Below are 21,738 nucleotides of genomic sequence, written 5' to 3'. Positions count from 1 at the left end.
AGATTTTGGTGTTTTATATAAAACGAACTTTTCTCTTATCTTCAGAAACATTTTTCAAATTCCGAAGTTTTTAAACAAAACAAGAATAATTTCATTTTTATATGTAAGTGCTTGTAAAAAGTATTTCCAGATAAATTTTACTTAAGGCCTGAGATAAAATATATATTATGTTTAATAATATTTCATTATGTTTAACTAATGTATGAACTATTGAATTTATGTTTATATGTATGAACACTTCTTTGTGTAACATTTTATTTGTGAAATATTTAAAGTTCTTAAAATTTTTTAAAGCAAAATATTCTTTTTTAGTTATTTGTGAATGTATAAAGTTTAAAAATTTTTATGTATGTCTATATGCCTCAAAAAATGTTATTTAACAATTTAAAAAAGGTTATTTAACAATAATAAGGAACGTTTAACTAACTTTGGAAATTTCTAATAAACTGAAAGACTAAAATTATTATAAATTGTTGTCTTTTTTTATAAATTGCAATTTGATTATTTATTTTAATAAATATTTAAATTTTATTTTAAAGAACTTAAAACAATCGCTATTTTATAAATTTGGAATATATTCACATTTTCAAATTTTTTCAAATAAATTATATTCCGCCCAACAAATATTTTTAGTTGAAAATCTGAGCATTCTTTTCACTCAAATCCTAAACTTGAATAAATTCATGTTGATAAAAGTAGTTTACGTTGTTTTTTGAAACTTTTCGAGAAAAGCTAAGCAATAGGTTTAATTTTCAATTACGTAATGCACTTATTTTTCACGTATTCTACAAAATATTTATCTTTCGCTAAATTTTTATTAACGCAAATTTTTACAATAATAGTAGTTAGGTAAATACTTAAAATTAAAATAATTTTTTTATTCTTTTTTGGATATTGGAAACTTCTTTACATTGATTGGGAACCCAGATGGAATAAATCGCTTTCGCATTAGGTAAAAAAACAAGTTAAAATAATTGTAGTTATATTGAAATTCTTAACAGCACTGAAAAAAAAACATTTTATTTTTTATTTCTCGGTTTTAGAACACTATTCACATTGGCTATTCTTTTCCTAAAGATAAAGAAATTAATGTAATGCAAAAAAAAGTGCCGAATTCTAAAAAGTTTTAGTACACTTCTTAGTAGTTTTCCAAAAAAAAGTCATATAAGTTTCAAAAAGTCCATTCATCCGCCCGAGTGTCTCTTTACAAAACTTCTACACCTTTTTTCCGGCATAGCATAGGCCATAATATTGAAATTACAAAATGAGTGTTAAAATTAAGCGTTATCTAAAAAACGTTTTTTTTCAAAGCTTTCATTTTCTTTTCTTCTAGACGTTTAAGTTTAAGCCTCTGAAATTTTGCCAGCTTTTAGAAATTAGTTATTTCCTTAGAAGAATATTTTTTTTCATCCTCATCCTCTCTCAAGTTATCGTCTTCTGAAGTTGGTAAAATTTGAATTTGAACGCCTTATAATTCCGAAATTGCAAATTTTTTAAAAAATGTCTGTAAATGCAGAAAGCTTAGGGTAATTGCCATGCCATCACAAAATATAATTTTTTTTCTTGATTCACGCAATTAACCCTTGCATTCGACCATTATGTCAGTGCTTCTTTTAATTTTTTTTTGTTTCATACTTAATTATTTTAGTATTTCAATGAAACTGATTTAAATAAATAATGTAAGATATTATTTTTAACCGCAGAGTTTTAACTTGTTGAACAGAAAACTTTTACTTTACAAGCCATTATAAGTTTGACCCCAACTTATTTCAACTAATAGTGTCTACCTAATTTTAATTTATACTTAGATATTAATTTATATTTAGATGTATGTATAAATAGTGTGTTGATAAGATCACCCACAATATCTGAATAACTATATACATGTTTATGCGTGCTATATAATGTTCAAAGTTGACCAAAATGTACAATAAATGTTCAATGTTTATTTATTTATCTATTTATTTATCAACATTTCTTATATACTACATTTGTACTATCAAACAGTATGCCAAAATAGAAAACAAAGTAAATGAATTATCCCAATCAGCCATTCAGCTGGTGTGGAGATACTCGTCTGGATACTTGGTATCAAACTTTTCAGGTGTTTTTGAGGCCTGCTTCTTGGTGGCTTCTTCGATATATCACTTCTTCCATCAATTGTTATGTTATTGAACGTGGATTGACTGTGGTTAATTAAAGGTTTCTTTGATTTGTACAAATTGAATATGATCATCCTTGTCAGGATGGGAATTTTGAAATAATTAACCGTCTAGTAAGGCATTATCAGAATCGTATCAATCTTCGACATAGTTAATTTTCACTCTTTTTAGTTTAGTATCACTTACACTGTAATCTGAACCTAGTATTTTTGTAAATTCATTTTTTAAAATTTTACTATGCTCATAACTATCCAGGTCTATCAAAACTTCATTACTACTGACTTTTTCAACTTTTCAACTTGCTTACGTTGGCATCAAAAAAAGGAAAAGAAAACAATCGCAGTAAATAAAAACTAGCTTAACCTCAAAAGTTCATCTTAATGGAATTGGATACTAGTGAGTCAGTATGAAAGTGCTATCAAGGAGTGGATGAAATAATTGTGCCTCGAATTATAGTTAATTAACCAGGTCTATTTTTTCCCTCAAAATTGGATAAGTCGCCTTTGTTTAGTTAAAAATTTGTTAATCAACTTCAAAACATATAACCACAACAATTACACAATTATTTAAATCAAGTTTTTTAACAGAACTTCAATCGCAACAATTGAATAACTCTATAGAGATGTACTTCTGATAATTATTTTCAATATGATGGTGATTTTATCAATAATTACAAGTGCTAACTATTTTTTTAATTTTAGAATCAGAGAAATACTTTAAGTATCACTAATGAACAGTAGTGTTCCAATTAAATATTTTGACTTTTTCTAATGAATAATTTGCCCTTTTTTTATTAATATAAATAAATCAATTTATAGTTTTAAATTAATTATAATAAAAATAATAAAATAAACTTACAGAATCCTAAGTTTCGGAAGGTTTTGAAAGTCCGATTCAAATATAACAGTTATGTTATTGCCTTGAAGATCTCTGAAATAATAGAATAAAAATGTTTTAGTACACTTGAAATTTAATAAAAAGAATTTATTTAATGGCTACGAAAGTTAATGATGTATTACAACTAAGGAAAAGTAAGTTCTCTATTGAAGCAAGATTTTATAATATGTATGTAAAATTTTTTAATGTTCCACAAAGCATTCTTAGTAACCGCAGTAATACTTTAATTTGTTATCATTCAGAATTGCAAAACACGAATATTTTCTAAATAATTATCCATATCAAGCGAGAACTTCGTCAGGTTCATTATAGTTTATAGTTCAGGTTCATTATATTTACATTAGAGTTTACAATACGGTCAAGATTTCCGATTCTGACATTTGTCAAATAAACTTGGTTTATTTGGGTTTATTATAATTACAAATAATGTGCATTTACTGAAATATTTTTGTAAAAAACTAATAAACTGTATTTTTCTAAGTTTAATTAAATTGTATACATAATTATGTCATGCACTTTGTTTTTCTTATTTACACCCCTTTTCTTTGTATTGTTTTTTTTTTATATTCGCGGCTCATATGCTCAAATTCATTATTAATTTTAAAGTGTAAAACCAAGTGATTTCGGGTGCCTAAGGTGACGTTTTCATATATGTACATATATGGAAAAAATTAAAATCAAATCTAGAATAAAGTCTGACGTAATAATGTAAATCTCCATATACAAAACTTTAATCAGACTCACATTAAACCTTTCATTTTGTTGTATACATACACAAGGAAACAGTACCATATAATATTATTTTATACATAATATTCTTCCCTCTTTCACATTTTTACAATTCACATATTTTGTTAAACAAAATTTGGGGTTTTGTATTGTTCAGAAAGCTAGTTTTTATAGGTTTGTTCATCAATTGACATTCTTAAAATTCTTTAAAAACTTCCAAACGCATTATTTCATTTATAAATATAAAATAAACAACAATTCATATTATTTTATTTAAATTTTTTTAACCTATTTAATTAAATTTTTAATGTATATAAATTTTTCTTTTTGTTTTTGAAAAATTATTTTTGAAAAGCTTTCAAAATTTTAATTAAAATGTCGTTTGTAATTTATAAAGCTATTATATTTCTATTATACCAAAATTAATTTATCCTTACTTATATGTATAATAGACTTACTATTTTTAAAATTAAATGTTTAAATATTATCTACACTTTTTGTAAACAAATAATAATGTTCAATATAATGAACCAATATCTGAAATTCATTACGTATTTTCTGAAAGAAGGCAAGGCTATAGAACTGAAAAAATTTTTAAATAATTAATAAACCACTAAACAAACATTATGTTAATGATAGTTAAATAATTTTCAATTCTCAATATATACAAGCTATTTAAGCTGATTAAAAAGAAAAAACAAAATTCATTAGGAAAAAATAAATCCCATTAGAATTTAAATATTTAATTAATGCTTTGATGACAAAAGTTATTCACACATCACAAAGGTTTTAAGTTTTGGGATGTCAAAATTATATTGTGCAATATAATAAAGCAGCTTTCATAGCAGTTTTCATTTGATGGTAGTTTCCATTTGGTTTTATTGTATAATTGTGTATTATGATCTTTGGGAAATGTAGAGGTATTTAATAGTAAGTTAGAAACGATAACAAACCAATTCACCTTTAATAAGATAAACTTAGGAATGGAAATTTAGACATGTAAAGAATACGAAACAATCAAGTTTTGTAAAGTTATTGCTTTTGGATTTGATAAATACCATTGTATGGATTTGATAGATACCATTGTATTTGCAAACCATTCCAAGTAAGTTTATAAGTAGAAATTATTTCTGGATTATTTTCGTGATTATATTGAGGACTTTAATTAAAAAAGTTTTAAGAAACTCTGAACATATAAGAATTTCAATTCGGGAATGAACCACGAACAACTAAAATGTAAATTCAAATAATTAGTGAAGATGAAAATTTTACTATATAGTTATACTTAAAAATATGCAATGGGGTTGATAAAAATTAGTTATTTAAATAATTGCTCGTATAGAGCACGAAAAAAATTGAAATTTATACATATTTCAGGAATTTTTTTTTACTAAAAACGTTCTCGTGGCGGCGACCTTGGTAAAATAGAATTTTAAACTCTCTTCTAGATTTGGGTTCTTAAAAATTTAGTTAAGAAACCGGCACTAAAGATGTTTCGTGCACGTTTGAAATGCATTTCTTACAGTTTGTTCTTTAAGAACAACGATATTATATTGTTCCTATATAATTCAAATTTCAGTCCAGTTGTAATTTTAATGTTATGTATAGAATCATCTTTATATTTTGTTTGCTTTTATAATTTATTTAAATTTATGCAACATAATATTGTTAAAATGGCATTTTAAACGTACTACCCAATCCTAATAGTGAAAAAGAAAAACATCACTCTCATTATAAACACATTATATGTTTCCAACGCTTTGGAAGAAAATCAATTCTCGTCAGTCTAACCCAGTTCACCTAATAATATATAGTAATTCAACTAACAACAAAAACTAAAATGAAATCTAAAATGAAATATGTACACATGCACATATCTGTTCATAGAAAATTTTAAAATCTTAAAGATTTTAAAAATTATCAATAAATTGAATGCATGTGTATAGGCCGATGCCCATAGTGTATCTTCTTGTTATGTGTAGTATTAAGATTAGGCATTAGACCATTAAACCATGCTTTGATAAATGTATATATGTATGTACATTATAATAAAAAAATTTGTTAATCTGAGAAATTTATTTTTATGCAAATTAAATAGATCTGAATTAATTGAATTTTGTATTGCATTTAAATTGATTGATTTCAAGAATTTATAGCTTGCTAAAAATACCTATCAAGAAACATGACTAAATCAATTTATTGTTCTAAACTGTATAAAATTCTTAAAATAAATTATTTATGATTCAAATTTAATTAAATAGTTTGATTATAGCCAATGTACCTAATTCGTGTATGTGCACATGCTTCGTAAAAGTCATATTGTATGTTTTGATGTTATGTATGTACGTATGTATATAAGACATTCATCTTATTGCAGCTATTCACTATACTTTAAAAAAATGTTTTCTTAAATTAAAAACTTTTATTAATTAAATTAAGATAAGCAGCGTATAACTTTTTTGATTGATTCATTTCCAGTTCGATTAGTGAACACTTATAAAATATCAAAGGGAAAATTTTAAAACTATAAATAACGTACATATTAATAAAGTTGGTTCAAATCAATGGTTTGTAAAGTAACTTTTGTCCTTCAATAAGTGAAAATACTGTTTTTAAAACAATTTATGTACTACATTATTAAAATTACTTGCACACAATTTAGGGTTAGGCAAAAAAAAAATTAAATTAAGGAAAATAAGTTAAGGAAGATAACTTATCGACTGACAAGGACCACAATTACTCCTTGTGGAAAGCTGTTAAAAATATTAAGAAACCTAAGTATCAAGTTCCCCCTATTAGAGAGGATGATGGTTCCTGGATAGTAAGCGATGCAGAAAAGGCGAACAACTTTGCAGACTATCTTGAGGGTATTTTTTACCACTCCCAAGACAAACCTCAGAAGAAAATTTAACTTCGGCGAACACAATTGACGCTGTACGAGTTCCGAAAATTAAAATGGCTGAACTCAAGGCTGAAAAAAAGTTCTTAAAAAATAACAAGACCCCAGGTTACGACAAGTCAATGCGTCGCTGAGGCTTAATCATGTCCCAGCTCATTGGAAAGTCGCAGAAATCATCATGGTATCCAAGCCTGGAAAACCTGCCAATGAGTTCAAGTCGTATAGAGCTATATCACTTCTACCGGTGTTGTCGAAGCTGTTTGAAAGGGTTTTATTTGAAAGGTTTGTTTGAAAGGAATCGCCTGAAAACAATAATACAAAATAGAGGTTTCATCCCCGACTATCAGTTTGGATTTCGGTCTAGACATTTCACTATCGACCAAGTGCACAGGCTAACGAACGTCATTAAAAATGCGCTTGAAAACAAAGAATATTGCTAAACTGTCTTCTTGTACGTAGCCCAGGCGTTTTGACAGGGTTTGGCACAAGGGCCTCAACTTCAAAATAAGGGAATTCCTGCCGGAGTCATTTCCAAAAATATTAAAGTCCTACCTCTCTGATGCCTCAGGGAAGTGTGCTGGGAGTTCTTTTGTACTTGCTTTACACCAGAGATATCCCGCAAAGCGAAGAAACTTTCTTAGCAACTTTTGCAGACGATACGGCAATATAAGCGACCGGTAAAACTGTTTACGAAGCTACGAATAAATTGCAAGTTTCATTGGACGAAAAAGTGGAGGCTCAAACTCAACGAAAGTTAATCAGTACACGTAAACTACACCAACAGAAGGGGCGATCCAATTGGTGTCTTACTTAATGGGGCAACGAAGCAAAATACCTTGGTATGACACTGGATGCTAAATTAAAGTGGAAAGAGCATGTTAAAAAAAAGAAAAATGAGCTGAACATTAAATTGAGAAACATGTATTGGCTTCTTGGAAGACATTCTGAGCTTAATACACAAAACAAACTATTACTCTACAATCAGGTTCTTAAGCCTGTTTGGACTTATGGTATACAGCTGTGGGGCTGTATCAAAGAATCCAATTTGAAAATTATCCAAACTTTCCAAAACAAGGTCCTCCGAATTATTGTAAATGCACCATGGTACGTGAGTAATGATAATCTACATCGAGATCTAAACGTGCCGACAGTCAAAGATGAAATAAAGAAGTATGCAATCAATCATCAATCAAGATTACTCCAGCATGACAACCCCGAGATGCTGCCACTTATGGATGTTGATCAAGTACATAGTCGACTAAAAAGGGTCACACCGCTTGAACTCATCGGCTAGACAGTGAATGATACACCAATAACCTTCATATTGAGCCAGAAAATTTGCAAGATAGGAATTATTTTCTTAGTTGCAATATGACTTAGAATAAAAATAAAATATAATTTTTTAAGATTTTTAAAAATTAGGTACGAGTAACGAGTTTAAATCAAAACAATTTTACAAGTTTTTCAATTTAAATAGCAAAGAATTTATGATAATTCTTTGTACTCTTTTGAGTCTTGTAACTCACATTTTTAATTTGAATACCACTGTAATATAAAATAACTTAGATTAAGTTTTGGATAATTAAATTTAACATTTTATTAGCATTTTTTAATAAATAACAATTTTAAACATAAGAATTCATTTCAATGTAAATTTTAGACGACAGATGGATTTATAAGTGTATGTAAGTGTTTTATTATTTTTCAGTGGATATACTCAAAGATTTTGGAAGAACATATTAAATCTGTTTTTATAAATACACAAATTTTTGGTTTTAACGTCAAGTCTTACAAAGCCTAAGAACATCTAGTGATAAAAAAACAACGATTAAAGAGTCTATATTTTCTTTTAGAAATAAAGAACAATAAAAAATAATTAGTATATTTCAAAAAATTTTGTATTTTAAGTATACATAGTTCCTTTCAACAACAACGTTAAGAAGAAAACATGGTAAATTAAATAATAATGTACAAACCCTTTTGTGGAATAATCTAAAGATTTAATTAAAAATAAAAATCTTAGAGAAAAGGTTAAGAAATTTAAATTTTATACTCTAATCAAAAATAAAGTACAATGGATTCATTTGTAATGATTATAATACAGTTTGTAATTTGATAGACCACGAATTTCAAAAAAAAATTTAAACAAACAACATGTTATTATTATTTTCTTTACTTGTATCCTTGTTATATCTTTGTTTATAGATCAGCTTTCATTTCCAATTTTTGTTACGGATTATTAAATTTCAATAGTATAAATTAAATAGGAACAAAAAGATATAATAATTATTATAAACACAAATTACACTAAGTTTATGGTAAAATATATTAAGGATAAGGTTATAACAATAGTCAGTTCTTTCATAAAAAAAGAGCAACTTAAAAATAACCTATCGGAAAAGTATTGGTGCTCTAATAAAATCTATTCAAATTTCAAAATAAATAGAAAAAAAACAACAAAATATTCAAGCAGAAAAATGAAATCGGATTGAATAATCGTGTTTCAATGGAAGGGTTTACATGTACATAGATTGGAATAGAAGGAAAAGTTATAATAAATTCATGAAGAATTTTATTTTTGTCTTTTGTTTTGTATAAGAGGATTAAGTTTTCACCATAATCTTGAATTATAGATCAAGTCCAATTTATTGAATTTCAAAATACATAATTTACAAAAATGAATTTAAATGCACTTTATAAACGAAAGGAGACGAATTTTTTGTTAATGCTACCAACTATTTAATATTTGTAGGTTTAGGTCCAAATCTATGAAAGAATAATTCTTTGATATTATTTGTGTACACATTTATTTGTATGTATGAATACTTTAATATTGCTTTAAGATTCTATGTACATTGAACAATATTTATATACCGGGTGATTCAGAAAGGTATACAACAACATATATTATTGGTGAGAAGGTCGAAAATGGGAAAACTTTTGTTCTGGACTAGGTGCGAAATCTCAAGGGTTTCCAAGATTCAGGGATTTTATTGAATTTACTAAATTTTTACTTATCCAAGTTTTTTGATTATAACTTCCGTTCCCAAAAAGATAGGGGTTTCAAACAAACAATTTCAAAAAGGCCTAATAAAGGTCTTAAAATAGTCATGCTGTTTGATTTTGTATTTTATGTACCTTCGTAATACCAAGCTTTCGAACTTTAGGGAAAATCAAATTTTTCACTTTTTTTTTGACCAGATAATTCGTAAAAAATTTTTTGAAACCCTGTATTTTTTTTTTATAGCATTTTACGTAGCTGCTTAAACTATAATTTGAGCCTATAAAGATTAAAAAAAATTTTATTGTACAGAAGATATAGCACGAAAACATATATTATGAGCCACAAATTCAATAAAAATTACACTAGATTCTGATAAAACTAAAATTATGTTCAACTTAATATTCTTTATCCAAAAATTTTACAAATTTCTCAGAACAAACAAGAAATTATGAATTCGGAAAAAATTTATGTTTTTCATCTTTCAAATCTATTTCTATTCAATCGCTTATTTTAAATCAATTGCTTTACAGGAACAACTCTTTAGGTGCATCAACCGTATGCCAATTTTGTTTTTGTAGAATTTATTAATTTCATTAAACTATTTCTTAATTATTTATTAGCTTCATGATGCAAATATCACAAACTCCATTTTGGTTCAAAAAAAAATAAATTTTCCTATTAAAAAATATTTTTTCATTTAAAATAAATTTCAAATTTATATGCCATACCTTTAAAAATTCGTTTCAGCTGGATAATTTCAGTAACTTCCGATGCCAAATGGTGCCCAAATTTCAAAAATATTTTTTTCAATTTTCTATATCGCACCCAATGTCAGAAAAATGCATTTAAAAATTTCAAACCATATAGGTACCATTTCTTATAAAAACTGGCAAAATAAAAAACCTATCAATTTTTTTTACCAAGAAAAGTTTCGAAAAAAAGTTTTTGATTATTTTAGATTTTTTTTTGTTTTTCCTAATACAAAATTCTAGTTTTTCTTTTCAAAAATTTTAAGTTTTCTTTAAATCAATTTTTGTTTTTCAAATTAAAAGTTTGTATAAAATTTCGTTTCAATTTTGTTACATTTCAATAAAAACATTAAAATTCAGACTTTTTATCATAATAACGGCTCTTAAAAATGTAAACTGTTTTTTCAAGTGACTCTCGTCATCCAAAATTAATGATAGTTGATAATTACAGCATTTAGTAATAAGCAATAGTGAAAAATAGGAATTTTAAAATCTTGGCATAGAAATGGTTTTTGTGCTATGTCTTCCGTACCATAAAAATTTTCTTAATGTTTGAGGACTTAAATTAAAGCGTAAGCAGCTGGATAAACCCTATAAAAAAATTTAAAAAAAAATAAAACAAGAGAAAAATTTGATTTTCCCCAAAGTTCGAATGCTTGGTATTCCGAAGGCACATAAAATACATGAACAATTATAAGAAAAAAATTCATAAAATCAATTGAATTTATTTATAGCAATATTTCAATTTATCTAGAGGTATGTTTTTTAACAATTCGAGAAACACCAAAACTAATTTTCTTGTGGCAAAACTTTCAATCTCATCCAGGTTTATCTTCTCCAGGTTCAATTCAACTTTTTCCTATTTCATAATTCGAACTTACAACATTATAAACTTTACCATTAACTGAACATATAACGTACATATTTAAATAATATAATTATGCGTGAACGCAAAAATATAACCACAATATTACAAACTTTGTATATTTAACAACTTTTTTCTATATCTGATTTGAGAAACAAAAAAACAAAGTTTAATTTAAACTTTTTGAGGTGAAAGTGATTTTTAATGTTTATGTTTTTTGTTTTTTGTTTTTGTTTGAATGAATATGAGGAAAAAGATTAGATAGGAAATGTTGATAATTTTCATATTTACATGTTTACATTTCATGTTTAATTTTTATATTTAAATTTTCTAACATGTGCATACATACATATGTATTTTGATTATATATAAAATTATTATTAAGTTACACCTACATTATAAAATTTTTACAAGAAGAAAATGTTCTTTTTACAATATTTACCACTTTGGGGTATGCTCGACATACATATGAATACAATGCTGAAACTATTCTGAAGTTGGTAGGTGTTGGTTTTCTATAATAACAATGAATCAATAATAAAAAGAATAAAAAAATTGATATACATTTTAAATAATTTTAGGGTATACCGCTGTTATGTGCGAACCTAATTCCATCGAACTTTTTATAATATAATAGGTATATAGTGTATGTATGCCCTAATGTGTAATATAAGTATATAAAATGTATATAATGTAAGTACTTACTTAATATAAATTGTTGTAATATTTACAAAGTTGATACTTTTACCACTTTATTTTGTATGATAATCGTTTGTTTTTTTTATATATGAACTGTACATTTTTACCTAATCAGAATTACCTTTGAATGTATAAAAATGCATATACACTTATATATTTTATACGTAATTTTCAAAATCATGTATTTAATGCAGGAACATGTTAATAATATAAAAAGATGTCACCCTAAAGATACTTGTTATTATTAATACATATAAAATAATATCGAATACATTATATATATAATGAAAAGATAATTTGTTAAGAATTCTATCACGACAGTAGATTGTCATTGACTTATAATTTTATTTTTTTTTCCCTTAAATTCTATATAAAATGTATATGTATGTATATTAGAACTTATAGGTAATGTAATATTACATTGTATTACAACAATATAATGTTTAAGGAGTAAAAAACCGAATAAAGTGCTCGAATACTTTATTTTATACTTATATACATAAGTATATACTTAAATAACTATGGTATGTATATTTATATTAAATATGGATTATTAATATATAAAAATGTACGTAAATGCTATAAATTTTGTGATTTTTAATATTATTTGTGTGTTATATTGAAAATTATGATATAAAAAAAGATAATCTAACAACCTTACCTTAACTTAATAGGATTGTAACTGTTTGGTAAGTTGAATAATATAATAAAGAAAATATTCCAATGAAAAATGAATTTTCCGCAAACATATACAAGAGTACATATATACAAGAGTACAGATATACAGATATATATATTAAAGTTATACGTAAATATATCTTATGGTAATTGATTTTATACTTTAATATATTTATTTTTTTTTTCTGTGTATACACGATACCAACCTTGAGAACTTATCTTTTTTTTTTTTGTTTGTGTCGTTTATGCAAAAGAAAAGATGTAGGTTAGTATAATTGGTTTGAGGTTTTTCTTTAAAATGATTTTATGTACATGTGTACATACCTATACGTATATACTTTTTCTTACGTTGTTGAAGAGGATAATATTGAAAATGTTTTACTATAAAATTTAATGTAACATTAATTTGGTTGAAATAATAATAATGTAATATGGTATAATGTATACATAATATTATTATATGGTTGTAATTTTGGTATTGATTTTCAATTCAACAAAATTGATATTTTGCTATAAAAAAAAAGGTATAAGTATAAATACATGTATACAAATATTTGAGTATCTGAACACACGTTTTTATTTTTGCTTTGGTATTTTTCAAAGGTATATAGTATACCAATATAACAATTTTTATTCATGCTAATACACTTTTAGAAATTTATTACATAAATCAATAATTTTTGCTGAATAAACGTTGATACAAAAACAAACCGTGTAGTAGTTGAATGTTTAATGTTATTTTGCAAATAAGAAATATACCAAAATTGCTTGGATTCTAACTAGGTACCTATAGTTAATTTTATGAAATTTTCTCTCTAATTTAGGGAATTTCCACTATCCTACTATTTTTCTATTTCATTCTGGAACTTCATTATATATCGCACACCTTCTTCAGATGGAGCATATTTTCAATTACTTCTTATTTATATTTGTGAAAATATTTTTTAGTTTTTTTTTTGATTTGAGGTTCAATTTTGAATCAAGTAAGTAGTTATTTAAATACATACATATGCATATGTATATTCATTCTGACTATATACTCCTAATATGTACAAATGACTATAAAGACTTTGTTTGTGATATACTTTACTACTTTAGAATTGCTATAAAATAGCTACATACATTTATATTTCTACTCTCATTTAAATTATTGAACCCAATGTTTACTATGTATTCTGATTTTATTGAAGTCCTATAAAGAATTCTGCAAAAGTTTATCTTAATTTTGGCCGCTACTGATGATGCCATCAAAATTTTTTTTTAAAATTCACTTCAATTTTTTAAAGTGTATGAAGATTCAATATTATTTTCTTATGTTTACTCATCACACCGCACAGAGTAAAACATTTTTAATTCTGAAAACCTATGTAATGTTTATACATTACATAGGTACACAAGAACATCAAGTACAAAACTTATTATGAAAATGGAGAAAATTCAATTTTTTGCAAAAGGAAAAAAAAAGAATTAAACATTTTATTATTTCTAAATAAATTAAAAAACAAGTTACAATTTGAGGAGAATATGATTGTAAATAAGGAACATTTTAATGTATATTAATTGAAAATACACAATAATAACATTATGTTAAATCAATAAGTATATTTTGATTTGCGTATTTTTAACAGTGAAAAGAGTATGGCATTTGCCACTTACTATAAGAATTTTTTGAGAAACTAATCACATGTTTTATGTGAATTTACAAAACAGCTTTCAGCAAAATTGATTTGCTTTTATGTAATTGGATCAAAACATTTTTCTGATTGATCAAAGCTCTGCAGGCTCTTTTTTTGTATTTAATTATGTAATAGTATGTAGAATTTTTTTTTGTTAATTATTAAACAATTGCAATCAAAAATAATTCTTTATTTAGTAAGAAATAATTATACATACACCAAATTTTTTTTTCAATAAATTCTATTAAAATCGTCAAATAAATTTTATTTGTATTAATTAGGCAAAACTAAATTAAAATAAAAGTTTTTGCAAAAATTTGACGGACTATATCCAAAACTGAGACTGTAGAATTTTTGTATTCCTTTATTAAGTATGTTGTTTTTGGTTTGGTTATTGGTTTTTCTAAAAACTTCCATTATCAAATTTTCCATGTTTTTCTCAATTTTACTTATTTGCAATAAAGTAATTCAAATAGCTACATTTCGTGTGTTTTATTTTGTGCTAGTTGAAAGTCTAAGTCGTATAGATTTTTTTTACTAATAATTGTCTCAGGTTTTTTTAATTATAAATTGATATAAATTTATTTAATCACGATAAGATACTATAGTTTTTCAATTGAAGCTACTGCAATTATAATAACAAATAATAATCGTTCAACAAAATAAATAAGGTATACTATTTGTAATTTATTAATTGATTAATTAATTGATTAATTGTATAATTTTTGCAATATAACTTTTTTATAAAAATATTTAGTTATATGCACTATTATAAATTGAAATATTGAATTTAATTATTTGACATGTAAATACAACTAAAATTTTTACTCAAACAATTTTTGAGTAAAACTCAAATGTAATTAGTCATCTTTAAAATATATTAAAGAAAAAATATCAATACAATTGCAGTAAATTTGTCAAATTAAATATGAGTTAGAAAATGTATAGAACATTGCGTATCAGGTGTGCCTGGAAAATATTACAGGCTCAAATACATTTTACAAAATGTTGCTTGAAACTAAATTGAATGTATAATAACTTATGTAATATATAAAATATCTGCTAAAATTATAGTAATCTTAAAAATTATCTTGTCAAATTTTTTCGTTATGTTAACGTAAATGTTTATGTAACTTTATGTATACATGGTGTTGTTATATAATCTATAACTATTTATCCCTGTTTCGATTGCATAGTAAAATAAAATTAATTTTTATTTTTTTGAAATTTTTATTTTAAATTATAACCAGCTAATAATTGCATATTAGTATTGAATACATATATATAATTATCGAATTCACAAGTAAATCGAATGAAATGTTTTATAAAACATCAATAAAATCTTAATTGAAGCTATAAAACACCTATAATAATAATAATAGCAATAACCAGCATAATTGATACCACAAACTCGATTCTCTTATTCAATAAAATGTTATGAGCACATTTGCACATTCATCAGTAAATTTTGAAACTAATTGAAACTGGTTTTTTCTTCTCTCAAAACGTTTTAACGTTTTTATGTTATTTGTGCATTATAAATTACATATAGTATCTACATAAGTAAAGCAAAAAGCGCTATTGAAGAAATAGAAGTGGCAAGCAAAATACAAATAAAAAAAAATAAGCGGTAAGAAAAAAATTTAATTATATCTTAGGAATTTACCATACAAATAGATTGTAAAAATTTTTAATTGCAATTTATTGAAATCAAAAAAAAATTATAGATAAAAGCGATTTAGTAAGAAAAAAAACCAAGCAAGAAACAAATTCCTATTAGCATCTGGCCAACATTTTTCACATTTAAGTGCAATAAAAGAAAATATTAAATTTTTAACCCCCATTTACCCCCGATAAAAAACAATTTTAAATTTCTTATGATTTCTTATGATTTTTAAAAATCTATAAAGAGGTCAGTGTACTGCATAGTTATATTGTAATAACGTGCATAATTATTGATTAACTATCACTAGAAATTAACATATTAAAGTAGCATATTGCTTTATTAATTTCAATGTAGATTTTTATAAAAAATGCAGTTGATCAAACCAATGATTTGCTATTTTGAGTTTAAAGCCTCCACATTATATAATGAAAACGATGTTTTACTGAATAATTTGTAGAGGTATTACATTATGTATGTAAATAATACGCATTTAATATAGCATGTTGCATATGTTTAGCAAGAATTTCTACATAATGAGCCCATAATATTTTATATTTGGATAACAAGACTCTTACGGAAATGCGGCGACGTAATTAGGAGCTATTTTAGACCTCTAATTTTGTTCTTGAGAATTTTTTTTTAATCTATGAATAAATGGCAAATGTAATGGAATTAAAAAGAAAATGATTCTTAAAAAATTATGCTGTAAAAAGACTTCAGTTCTCATTTTAATATGAAACTAACTTACGTAATATTAGAGTATGCTCAATAATACTATGTTAAGCAAGTTAATGTTAAAAAATAACTAATCACAATCAGAACTAATTTTAAATATATATGTAAATCTATACATATGCACAAGTATATCAAAGTAAACAAAAAATTCAGGTTAAAAATTTTCTATTTGCTTTCGTTTCTTATCTTTTCGAAAAAATAATTCCTTAATTAACAGGATGCAATATAAGGATACACAAACAAACGTATTAATGATAATAATTTTTATAATGCAACAGCATTAGTTATGTAAAGCTTCATATTTAATTGTTGAATTTTGAATTTCCGCATTCAAGCATATAATTAGAAAAGCTTATTTCCTTGATCTGTTTGAAAAATATAACACATTGTATAAAACAAATAACATACATACATACAAGGTAAATTAATGCATCGTTAAATTATATATCAACAAAATTGTTCATTTAAAGTGCATAGGTTTAAATGGATTAAAACCATTAAAGTATTGTTAGTAAAAATGCATTCAGCAAAGACAACAACAACATACTTGTATATGTATTGTATATGTATATCCATTTAAATAATTTAAATATGCAATTAAATACATTATTAATTAAAGTGTAATATTTTGTAATACGTGTATCATACTTTTGATTAAAGGATTTCTTTGCATATACTCGTAAAAGTGACATTTGTAATATAGAAATTTTAGATATGACTGTATATACAGTAAATAGATGAGAATAAAAAGGTTGTAATACAAATTAGAGAAATTGTATTGATTTTTAAAATACAGTGCAGATTTTTAATTTGATCTCAATATAAATAACCTACCTATTGTATACACAATATGGTCGGTAAAAATGAGTTTTCAATTTTTTGAAAATTTTAGAATGAGAATTTATTGTTTTCAAATAATTAAAAAGGCTTCGAGTTGGGGAAAGTTTGCAACGCCGAATTGAGAACTCGTAGTTTCGAGTAAATTAGGGAATCATTCTTCAACAAAAAGAATGAATGTAAATATTAGTTAAGTAAGAAATTGGAAAATTTAGAGCACTCATTCGTCAAATTCGAAGATTGGGAAAACGTTAAACTTGTTATAAATTCGAATTAAACTTGAAGTTCGATATAAAACCCCTTAAACTACTAATTTAAAAACAAAAAAAACCTAAGAATTAAATTTATTTCAAAAAATTGAGATTTTTTTAAACTTGATTAGATTTGTTAAATCATATAGTTACTCATACTAAAAACTATTTCAAAAAATATTTGATTAAATTCGTTAGGGGGAACTGTTCTCACTTTAATTTTTAGTTTCTAAAATTGTCCAAACAAAATCGAATTATTCTGAATTTACTCAAATTATTACAGTTATAATTTTTAATAACAAAACAAAAAACTATAACTTGCCGCAGGATTGTTGCTGGAATTGCTACTTTCATGTTTTCATGGTTCTTTACCTCTTAATTATTTTTACTTTAACCAAACTTATTTAAATGCCGCTGAAAAAAAACCTAAGCTGTTGGCGCATTAATCACAATAGGTTGTCAAAACTAATATTCTTAATTTATTTTAAAAAAATTGAAAATTGTTGTGCATTTCAATTTTCACTTCATAAATTATTAGTAACTTATAGAATATGTAATTGTTTGGTGTCATGGAATATATATAGCATGAATAACGTTACTTTTTTAATATTTCATTAAATTTTTAACATTCTTTAGGGGGTTTTGTATTTTTCTTAACATTTCTTTTGCTGTTTTTCTCTATCACCTTTGTGATGTTTAGACATAAATTTATCTATTAAACTGTTGGTTTTATACAAAAATAGATAACTGCAGTTTATTTGATTTTCTCTACACAAAGTGAATGTACATATTGGTATATACTTACGTATACACATAGGTGCTTTATTTAGCTTTGAGCAGAAAGATTTTGTAAACAATAGATAAATTTATTTCTAAACGCACAGATTTACTTAATCCCATAGGTCCATCATTTTATAAAATCATATCAGTTTGTTGGCCGCAGAAATTTCTTTGTCATAGAAATAAAAAAAGCACAAATTATTATAGCTTTGCACTATGAATTTTCTGGCAAAAAAATGCAAAACAGAAATATTCAGTTAGGTAAGTAAACATACTATGTTTTTCCATTTTCTCTCTGAACTTATACAAAAATTATCAAATTTGTCTTAATAATTTTTGTCGAATATAAAATTTGTATCTTCTTTGTTTTGACTATAAAACCCTCAAAGTAAGTACAATGACATTTTAATTTAAATTTCGACATTTAAGAGAGGTCATAAGCACAAATTTGACTTATAACATTAAAAAAACGAGGAATGTTTTCATCACAAAACGGAAAAATTGTAAGTTCATCTTAATACATTCAAATATAGATCGTTTGTGGTGTAGAGCTTATATTTTAGGAAATGTTCAAGTATTTAATATATATATAACATATTATGTGTGCATTTTTAAAAGAAAGTTTTGGAAAGGTAGTGGAATTAATAATAATATGATTTTAAAAATATGTTCAATTGAATTGAAATATCACTGTTACAATCCTACTAGGCTCAAAAATTAAATAAACATTGTAAATTTTATTTGAATTTTACAGAGAATAAGACCCAAATTATCGGTTTTGAGGCACAACGCGAATGGTTTAGTAGGTTTTTATTTTTTTATTAGTCGACGTGTTTTTTTGTGACGGATATATTATCTTTGGTGTGGAGTTAACCACTGAAAGAACTAGGTTTAGACCGACTGAAACATTTATGAAAACAAATAATTTTTAAAAAACTTTGCCGCGAGAATTCTAAACTAAAATTCAAAATTGTAATTTTTCTGAATTATTAAAAACGAAAAAATAACATATGTACATATATACAATGTGTAGAGACACATTTAAGTTACATATTATGATTTATGATCACCGACAATATTTATGCAATGGATTAGATTTATTTGAAAGACGTTTTATGGGTTTTGGTTTATTTTTTTTGCACCATGTTAATTTATTACAGAATTGTATTTAATCGAAAATATTATAATTTACTTTTAAAATTTAAAGACTTTATTTTATTATAACATTTTGATTTATTTGAATTAAAGCTCCATAAGAATAATTTAGTACAGACATAAAAAACTCCAACTTTTACACTTGCGTTTCAGTTATTCGCATGCATATGTTGATACATACATGTATATATACATACTATACATATATGTATGTGGATATGTGTGGTTAAAAAATTGACATAACGTAATATTCGGTATTGATAATTTTCTTGAAAATGTTTTAAATAAAATTAATGTTTAAAAAAATAATAGTAAAATATCTGTACCATTATAAATTTAAGTGCATATACATATGTATTCACATATTTTATATTTGTATAACGTATAAGGCACGCAATTGAAAATAAAATTGTTGCAATATTTTAAAAAATATTATTTAAAAATTGGATGGGAAAATGAAAAAATTAAATTGAAAATCAAATTTAAATCGAAATTCGAAGGATGGTTTCCCGTCAACATGGTACACAGAAAAAAAATAATTATGGTCCCATAAACTTATCAGTGTAAAATTAATGTTAAAAGAATAATTGGAAAGTTAAAATGAAAATCATGTATGATTTTACATTCCTTTTCGATTTTTACATTCCTTTTCTGGTCTTGTTAACATTTGTGGGTATATGCAAACATGTGTACATTTATTTACCTGCAACTGCACATTATAAATAAAAGTGACTGCCACTTTATTATATTAATGACAGTGACGATGATAATAATGGAAAATCTTTAAATGATAAAAGGATATGGAAAATACCGACGATAATTAATCTATTCGTATTAAATGCACATACACACGATGTTCTGTACTTGGTTATTAAATACTGAAAAAAAATTGAATAAAAAAATTTTAAAATTCAAAAGTTGAACATTAAAAATAGTTAAGGTTTTCCCCTAAAAAACGAAGCTAAATGAGAAAATAACATGGGAGTGTTTTTGTTATGTGTAAGACTTATTTTTTCCTTAATTCGCAATATGGAAGTACAAAGATTTGCCTTTGAAAATTATTTAAGTACACGTTAAAAGATGCTAATTTTCATTTGCAAAATGCACAATATTAGAATTTATCCTTAAAAAATTTTCACAACAACTTTAATAAATAAACTTATGACCGTCCAAAAAAATATATTCATGTCGAATATACGAAAGTACATTAGGCATAATATGAATATGTAGGCAAAAAACTGTTTATCATGCAATTATAGTTAATGCGATCAACTTTTTAGTATTTTCCAAAACAAATTGGAGCTTCGATTATTTGCAACACATAAAATTTTTAAATTTCATTATTAGGAAAATTAATATCAATCAAACAAATTTAGAAAACAATATAGCAACAAATAGAAATATTTAAAAAAGTTTTCGGAGATACGAACTATTTGCGTTTGTGTTGACCGAAAAGTTTGCTACCGAAAGTGAAGATTTATCTTTAAAATGAAGATTTTTTGGTCAAACATTTTTGCGAAACTTCAAAATAAGATTTTTAAATTTTACATATATCTTCAATCTTAAAGTTTTTATAGTCACTGAAGTTTCGCAGAATTAGTATTTTTTACACTTTTCTCCGTATTTTAAAAAGATCAAACATTTTAACCGACTTGGCGCATTAACTAAATACGCATTCACTGTTAAAGTCATTGTGCTTGCCATTAGTTTTTCTTTTTGGTGTCTGATTTCTTTCGAATTAAAATCGTGATATTTTTTCTTCCCACTTTTATTATATTACAGTTTAAAAAAAGGCTTAAATTTAAAGAAATCAACTGAAAGAAAAAAATGTATTATATTGGAAAAGCTTGATTTTGAAAATCGAAAAAAAGGAGGTGAAACATTTCCTTAGAAACAGTTCGAGGTTGACGATAAAGGTAATTGAAGGCCCTTACATACATAAAACATACAATAAAA

At 25.0% G+C, this 21,738-nt stretch overlaps 1 protein-coding gene across 3 annotated transcripts in view; it reads right to left on the bottom strand.

The window, feature by feature from the left end:
* Positions 1–21,738, bottom strand: part of LOC129606292 (protein slit) — a 220,591-nt gene that overhangs the window by 157,753 nt on the left and 41,100 nt on the right. For all 3 annotated transcript variants that reach the window (XM_055516533.1, XM_055516534.1, XM_055516535.1), the window contains exon 2: positions 3,021–3,092. In XM_055516533.1, coding sequence (XP_055372508.1) covers positions 3,021–3,092 — 72 coding nt within the window. The remainder of the gene's footprint in view (positions 1–3,020; positions 3,093–21,738) is intronic.

Source organism: Condylostylus longicornis, unplaced genomic scaffold (genome assembly GCF_029603195.1).
Source record: "Condylostylus longicornis isolate FDR11 unplaced genomic scaffold, ASM2960319v2 ptg000018l, whole genome shotgun sequence".
Lineage (NCBI taxonomy): Eukaryota > Metazoa > Arthropoda > Insecta > Diptera > Dolichopodidae > Condylostylus > Condylostylus longicornis.
This window is presented reverse-complemented; position numbering and strand designations above follow the sequence as displayed.